The sequence below is a fragment of the Entelurus aequoreus genome, linkage group LG17 (assembly GCF_033978785.1).
Source record: "Entelurus aequoreus isolate RoL-2023_Sb linkage group LG17, RoL_Eaeq_v1.1, whole genome shotgun sequence".
Classification (NCBI taxonomy): Eukaryota; Metazoa; Chordata; class Actinopteri; order Syngnathiformes; family Syngnathidae; genus Entelurus; species Entelurus aequoreus.
The window spans coordinates 21,905,265-21,913,438 of record NC_084747.1 but is presented as its reverse complement, the minus strand read 5'-3'; the positions used below and the strand labels follow the sequence as shown (position 1 = coordinate 21,913,438).

Sequence of the window (8,174 nt, the reverse complement as noted above, 5' to 3'; positions counted from 1 at the left end):
GATTGATTGATTGATTGATTGATTGAAAACACATAAAAGCAGAAATCGGTTTTCAAACTTTTATTGACCCTAAGAATGAAATCCAATTGAATGTTGAGTTGTTGTATGTCACATGTCTAATAGTACAAATGACATGTGACATACAATGTTGAGTTGTTGTTAGTCACATGTCTAATAGTACAAATGACATGTGACATACAATGTTGAGTTGTTGTTAGTCACATGTCTAATAGTACAAATGACATGTGACATACAATGTTGAGTTGTTGTTAGTCACATGTCTAATAGTACAAATGACATGTGACATACAATGTTGAGTTATTGTTAGTCACATGTCTAATAGTACAAATGACATGTGACATACAATGATGTCATATTCAAGTATTACTGTGCTCAGATAATTCCATGTTTTGTGAAGGTTTGCATCAAAATAAGTCATTTTTGTAGGTTTTCCTTCATAGTGGTGTTGATATTTCAAATGCAATGAAACTGAAGTCTTTTGCAGCGGCGGCGTGTCCAGATGCATGATGGGAAATCTCACCTCACTCGGTCGTAGGGCACGGCCAGGCCGATGTTGTAGTTGTAGCCATCAGAGCCCGTGTAGTCCGACCTGCAGATGGGCAACACGTGCTGCTCACGGGCGCCGCTGTCCTCCGAGAAGTCGTAATGGCACACCACTCCTCTGTGCCTGGCGGGACAAAGACAGTTACAGCGCCACCTGTGGATCTGGCATGCACCTGTAACACCGCAGGGCCTGAAGGTGGGACATGGAAATGTAAGACTAGCGTAAAACAAGATTTAAAAAGGTAGAAAATAGTAAAAGGATAGAAGGTGAAAGAAGATAAATAAAAGGTATAAGAAAGAATAAAGAAGGTAAAACAAGATAAAAGACCGTCAAAGAAGGTGAAAAGAAAGTAAATAAAAGGTAAAAAAAAAGGATTATAGAAGGTAAAAACAGAACTAAAGAGTCAAAAACGGTAAATAGAAAGTTAAAAAAAAGGTAAAAGAAGATAGATGATAAAAGAAGATACATGGAAGGTATATCAAAGGTCAAAGAAGGAACAATAGAAGGTAAAACAAGATTAAAAAAGATCAAAGATGGTCAAAGAAGGTAAAAAAAAAGTTAAATAAAAGATAAAAGAAGGAATATAGAAGGTAAAACAAGATCAAACAAGGTAAAAGATGGTCAAAGAAGGTAAAAGAAGGAATATATAAGGTAAAAGAAGATTTATAAAGGTAGAAAATGGTAACAAAAAAAATAGAAGGTAAAAGAAGATAAATAAAAGTTATAAAAAAGAATAAAGAAGGTAAAACAAGATAAAGGACTGTCAAAGAAGGTGAATAGAAAGTAAATAAAAGGTTAAAAAAAAAGGATTATAGAAGGTAAAAACAGATTAAACAAGGTAAAAGACAGTCAAAAACGGTAAATGGAGGGTAAAATAAGGTAAAAAGAAGGTAAATAAAAGGTGAAAGAAGTTAGATAAAAGGTAAAAGAAGCAATATTGAAAGTAAACAAAAGGTAAAAGAAGATAGATGGTAAAAGAAGATACATGGAAAAACAAGGTCAAACAAGGAACAATAGAAGGTAAAACAAAGATTAAAAAGATCAAAGATGGTCAAAGAAGGTAATGAAAAGTTAAATAAAAGGTAAAAGATGGAATACAGAAGTTAAAACAAGATAAAAACAAGGTAAAAGATGGTCAAAGACGGTAAATATAATGTAAAAGAAGGTGAAGAGAAGGTAAATAAAAGGAAAAAGAAGGAACAATAGAAGGTAAAACAAGATTAAAAAAGGTAAAATATGGTAAAAGAAGGTAAATAGAAGGTAAAAGACTGAATGTTGAAGGTAAAACAAGATTAAAAAAGGTAAAGTAGGGTAAAAAAAAAAGTAAAACAAGAAACACAGAAAGTAAAACAAGGGAAATGATGGTCAAAGAAGGTAAAGAGAAGGTAAAAGACAGTTTAAAAAAAACAGGAATATAGAAAGTAAAACAATGTAAAAGACAAGGTAAAGGTAAATAGAAAGTAAAAGAAGATACAAGTTCAAAGAAGGTACATAGAAGGTAAGAGAAGATAAATAAAAAGGTAAAAGAAGGAGCGCACAAAGAGAACCATGTGAGCGCACAGAGACCAAGTGAGCGCACAGAGAGATCATGTGAGCGCACAGAGAGATCATGTGAGTGCACAGAGACCATGTGAGCGCACAGAGAGACCATGTAAGCGCACAGAGAGATCATGTAAGCGCTCATGTGAGCGCACAGAGAGACCATGTGAGCGCACAGAGAGACCATGTGAGCGCACAGAGAGACCATGTGAGAGCACAGAGAGACCATGTGAGCGCACAGAGAGACCATGTGAGCGCACAGAGAGACCATGTGAGCACACAGAGAGACCAAGTGAGCGCACAGAGAGACCATGTGAGCGCACAGAGAGACCATGTGAGCGCACAGAGAGACCATGTGAGCACACAGAGAGACCAAGTGAGCGCACAGAGAGACCATGTAAGCGCACAGAGAGACCATGTGAGCGCACAGAGAGACCATGTGAGCGCACAGAGAGACCATGTGAGTGCACAGTGAGTCTGCACGCACAGACAGTGAGGTTTTCATGCACATGGATTTTGTCCTTGTTTTGACGTAGTAGTAGACTGTAACTGTAAGTGGGAGTGTGTGGGTGGTGGTACCTGCGGTGTGCGGTGAGGTCGTCGTCGGTGATGCACGCCCCCCTGGGCGTCTTGTCGTCGGGGATGTTGGCGGTGAGCAGAGTGCCGGTGTTGAAGCGCACATGCCTCACCGGGTGTCTGCACAGAAAAGGTTGTTTATTTGTGTTGTTCATGGGGTGTGGAAGACAGTTTATTTGTGTTGTTCATGGGGTGTGGAAGAAGGTTTATTTGTGTTGTTCATGGGGCGTGGAAGAAGGTTTATTTGTGTTGTTCATGGGGCGTGGAAGAAGGTTTATTTGTGTTGTTCATGGGGTGTGGAAGAAGGTTTATTTGTGTTGTTCATGGGGCGTGGAAGAAGGTTTATTTGTGTTGTTCATGGGGTGTGGAAGGTTTATTTGTGTTGTTCATGGGGTGTGGAAGAAGGTTTATTTGTGTTGTTCATGGGGTGTGGAAGAAGGTTTATTTGTGTTGTTCATGGGGTGTGGAAGAAGGTTTATTTGTGTTGTTCATGGGGTGTGGAAGAAGGTTTATTTGTGTTGTTCATGGGGTGTGGAAGAAGGTTTATTTGTGTTGTTCATGGGGCGTGGAAGAAGGTTTATTTGTGTTGTTCATGGGGTGTGGAAGGTTTATTTGTGTTGTTCATGGGGTGTGGAAGAAGGTTTATTTGTGTTGTTCATGGGGTGTGGAAGAAGGTTTATTTGTGTTGTTCATGGGGTGTGGAAGAAGGTTTATTTGTGTTGTTCATGGGGTGTGGAAGAAGGTTTATTTGTGTTGTTCATGGGGTGTGGAAGAAGGTTTATTTGTGTTGTTCATGGGGTGTGGAAGAAGGTTTATTTGTGTTGTTCATGGGGTGTGGAAGAAGGTTTATTTGTGTTGTTCATGGGGTGTGGAAGAAGGTTTATTTGTGTTGTTCATGGGGTGTGGAAGAAGGTTTATTTGTGTTGTTCATGCGGTGTGGAAGAAGGTTTATTTGTGTTGTTCATGGTGTGTGGAAGAAGGTTTATTTGTGTTGTTCATGGGGTGTGGAAGAAGGTTTATTTGTGTTGTTAGTAGGGTGTGGAAGAAGGTATATTTGTGTTGTTTATGGGGTGTGGAAGAAGGTTTATTTGTGTTGTTCATGGGGCGTGGAAGAAGGTTTATTTGTGTTGTTTATGGGGTGTGGAAGAAGGTTTATTTGTGTTGTTCATGGTGTGTGGAAGAAGGCAATCACCTGTTGTGCATCTCCCACAGCTTGCTGGCCATCCTCATGTCCCACACGCACACCAAACCCTCGCCGCCGCCACTGACCATCTTCCAGTCGTCCATCTGCACGCAGGTGACGCCCAGGTGGTGTGCGTACAGCGAGGTGACGGAGGAGCAGGTTCTCAGGTCAAACACCCGCACTCTGACAAGACACAACCCGGAATTATTTGCATTTCCCTGTCCTTGTTTCCTCTGCTCTGCACACTAGTGCCCCCGCAGGACTGGAGTGGAACACACTCCTTTGTTCCGTCACTTTCAGGCTTCACGTTTCAATCCTGGCCAAAGCTGGCGACTAGATCCCATCAGAAGGCGAACAAAGAGCGCCATTCAGCCGCAGTGAAGCCACATCTTGCTGCGGAGGCGGAGCATTCCGAGTGTGAAAGACGCCATTCATCCATTCATCATGGCACAAACACAACAGCATTCAGCAGTGCTCATCATGTCACCATGGACTCCCTAGGATCTGACACCAAACTCCATCTTCCACTCTCGCCATCAGGCAGCTTTTTGGAGCAACCATTTATCCAAGAAATCAAAGCTTCTGTTGCTTCAAATCATCCTTTCATGAGTGTGACTAATAAACATGTGTAAAATCCACACCGCATAAAAGAAGGTAAAACAAGTTGAATAGTCGGTAAAAGATTGTAATAGAAGTGAATTAAAGGTAAAATAACAGAAACAAGGTGAAAGTGGGTGGGAAAAAGGTATATGGATGGTAAAATAAGGTAAGTAAAAGGTAAAATAGGGAATATATAAAGTAAAATAAGTAAATCAAAGATAAAAGATGGTAAATAAAAAGTAAAATAAGTTAAATAGAAGGTAAAATAAGGTAAATAAAAAGTAATGGAAGGTAAGTAGAAGGTAAAAGAAGGAATATATATAATATATAGAAGGTAAATAGAAGGCAAAATAATGTAAATAAAAGGTAAAAGAAGGAATATATAAAGTAAAAGAAGTAAATCAAAGATAAAAGATAGTAACTAAAAAGTAAAATAAGTTACATGGAAGGTAAAATAAGGTAAATAAAAGGTTTACATTTTTTTTAATCAAAAGGTAAAAGAAGGAATATAGAAGGTAAAACAAGATACAGCAAGGTAACTAGAAGGTAAAATAAGGTCAACCAAAGGTAAAGGAAGGAATATAGAAGATAAAATAAGACTAAAAAAGGGAAAACGATGGTCAAGGAAGGTAAATAAAAGGTAAAACAAGGAATATATGAGGTAAAACAAGGTTTAAAAAGGTAAAATAAAAAAATAAAAGATAAAACAAGGTAAAAGACGTTCAAAGAAGGTAAATAGAAGATCAATAAAAGGTAAAATAGGGAATATAAAAAGTAAAATAAGTAAATGCAAGCTAAAAGATGGTAAATAAAAAGTAAAATAAGTTAAATAAATAAAAGGCAAAATAATGTAAATAAAAGGTAAAAGCAGGAATAAATAAAGTAAAAAAAGTAAATCAAAGATAAAAGATAGTAACTAAAAAGTAAAATAAGTTACATAGAAGGTAAAATAAGGTAAATAAAAGGTTTAATAAAAAATGTTGAATAGAAGTTAAAAGGAAGTTATCAAAAGGTAAAAGAAGGAATATAGAAGGTAAAACAAGATACAGCAAGGTAACTAGAAGGTAAAATAAGGTCAACCAAAGGTAAAGAAAGGAACATAGAAGATAAAATAAGACTAAAAAAAGGGAAAACGATGGTCAAGGAAGGTAAATAAAAGGTAAAACAAGGAATACATGAGGTAAAACAAGGTTTAAAAAGGTAAAAGAAAAAAATAGAAGGTAAAAGGACTATAAAAGGCAAGACAAGATAAAACAAGGTGAAAGACATTCAAAGAAGGTAAATGGAAGATCAATAAAAGGTAAAAAAGGAGTATAGAAGGTAAAAACAGAATAAACAAGGTAAAAGACAGTCAAAGACATAAATGAGGGTAAAATAAGGTAAAAGAAATTAAAATAAAAGGTAAATGACAATGTAAAAAAAGAAATATAGAAAGTAAATAAAAGGTAAAATAAGTTACATAGAAAGTAAATAAAAGTTATAATAAGATACATAGAAGGTATATAAAAGGTAATAGAAGGATAATAGAAGGTAAAACAAGAATACAAAAGGTAAAAGATGATCAAAGAAGGTAAATAAAACACAATAGAAGAAATTTAGAAGGTAAAACAAGATCTAAAAATTAAAATAGGGTAAAACAATTAAAACAGAAAGTAAAACAAGGTAATAGATGGTCAAAGAAGGTAAATAGAAGATACAAAGGAAAATAAAAGGTAAAAAAACCAAATAAGCTAAAACAAGGAATATAGAAGGTAAAACAAGGTAAAAGACGGTCAAAGAAGGTAAAATAATGTAATAATATTGCAGTCTTAAACAGCACAGGTGTCAATGTAAACAAATAATTATATTTGTATATTACTTACACAAAGCCTCCAAGGCAGAAGCGTACGTAAAAGTATCCAGTAACAAACGTGTCCGCATCACTCACCTTACTGCATTATGAGCTTGACTTCATGAATTATTGTCGTGTTACCACTCCACTTCAACTTAAAGGCAGCATAGTTTCATTCCAGACGGCACACCTTCTCATTTCAGGAGATCTCCTAACACTCCACACTACAACGTAATAACAGGAAGCGTAATTCCCGCTGATATCGCATTGCATCGACGTCGGTGTCGGCCAACACGCAAGGCTCCAATATTGCGAGTGCAAAGGTCGCATCGGGACAGTGCAGCGTAAAAAGAAGTTAAGAACAGTTTTTTTTTTGCGGAAGAGAAAAACAATTAAACGCTCTACGCCACAAAAAGCGTTTGTTTTATTTCTCTTTTGGACATTTAGGTGTCTTCTGATTGGCTAAAAGTGTTGCGTGTTGCCACGGCAACAAAGAGCGCGGTGTTATTGGCGTGTAAAGATACTTGGTAACTACTTCTTTGTACTTTGTTGTGCTCGCTCACCTCAGCAATCAGGGTGATTAAAAGTCATTTGGCTGTGCTGCTGGGAGCTAAGTGCTCCTCCCGATTAATCATCTGACAGCCAATCAGGGGTCAGCGTGCAGGATGGCGACGGCGAGCCCGAGGGAGCGCCAGCTCCATCTGTTGACACGGCCGCTTCATTACAGCTGAGAGCGTGGTCTTCATTAGCATAATCACATTTACTCTGGAGCGCCCGGGGGCCACGTTTTCCATTTCCGAAACGACCTTTAACACAATTTGGAGTTAAGCGTCCAAACGGGCTCGTTGTCTTCGCGCTGAGGACAAAGCGGCGGCGTGGGTTGGATGCACGCTCGCTAAGGCAGAGTTTTTCAACCACCGTGCCGCGTGAGATATTGTCTGGTGGGCCGTGGGAAATTATGCAACTTCAACTAATTGGTCCAAAAAATATTATTTGCAAATCAATAATAATTAAAGCTGCAAGCAGCGTTGGACGGGTCCGCATTTTGGCAGGTGCTCGTCCTCGGTGTCCCAATACTTTTGTTCAGTGGTAGTCCTGAGTGAGACCTATATAGAGGTTTTTGTTTCGTGTCTCTACGATATTGGTACTGGGAGTTAGAGGAAGTTGTGTCTGAGTTCACATTGTCATTATAGGGTATTGTGTGTAGAATTTTGAGGACAAAGAAGGAAGAATTGCATTTTCGTTGTCATTTTTGGCACCGGAGCAGCATCAGTGCTGCGGGTCTTTGAAGGCTCGTAAAATCAAAACGGTAGCACGTATCAAAAATCCGTACAGACAGTTTAATCAGAAGGGTTCAATCTCTCTCCTGTAGCAGTTTGAAGCCGAAACGACAAACGCCCTCAGAGGAGATAACGTTTGATGTTTGGTGACCGGTTGTAACAAAAATGTTGTTTTGAAGGAGGAATAGCAAACTTCCTGTTGATTTTTGCTGAAGGATGTCAACCTATGAAATGTAGGTCTAAGCGAGACCTACGTAGAGGTATTTGTTTCATGTCTCTAAGACGTTCCTACCGGAAGTTAAAAGCAGTTTTGTCAGAGTTTTCCTCTGAGGAGCAGTTTTTTTTTCAAAAATTATGTAGAGCACAATTTTGAGTTTTGGGGTTCGGTTTTTTTTTTAAGATCGCAATTTCCACCAGTCCCGATGTGTGTGAGAAGTTTGGTGAGTTTTGAAGTATTTTAAGGGGGTCAAATTAGAGGTCAAAGACATAAAAAGGAGTGTTTTTAGTACATTTTTGTCAAAAATGTGAAATTGCCAACTTCCTGTTGATTTTTGCTGAAGGATGTCAATCTATGAAATGTAGGTCTAGACGAGACCTACA

At 38.1% G+C, this 8,174-nt stretch overlaps 1 protein-coding gene across 1 annotated transcript in view; it reads right to left on the bottom strand.

Annotated features, from left to right (window-relative positions):
• The window catches only part of fbxw8 (F-box and WD repeat domain containing 8), a 43,665-nt gene continuing 35,491 nt past the window's right edge, over nt 1-8,174 (bottom strand). The window contains exons 9-11 of the mRNA XM_062025222.1: nt 3,873-4,046; nt 2,684-2,800; nt 1-688 (exon numbers count right to left, since the gene is read on the bottom strand). Of these exons, the coding sequence (XP_061881206.1) occupies nt 538-688; nt 2,684-2,800; nt 3,873-4,046 (442 nt within the window). The 3' untranslated portion in view covers nt 1-537. The remainder of the gene's footprint in view (nt 689-2,683; nt 2,801-3,872; nt 4,047-8,174) is intronic.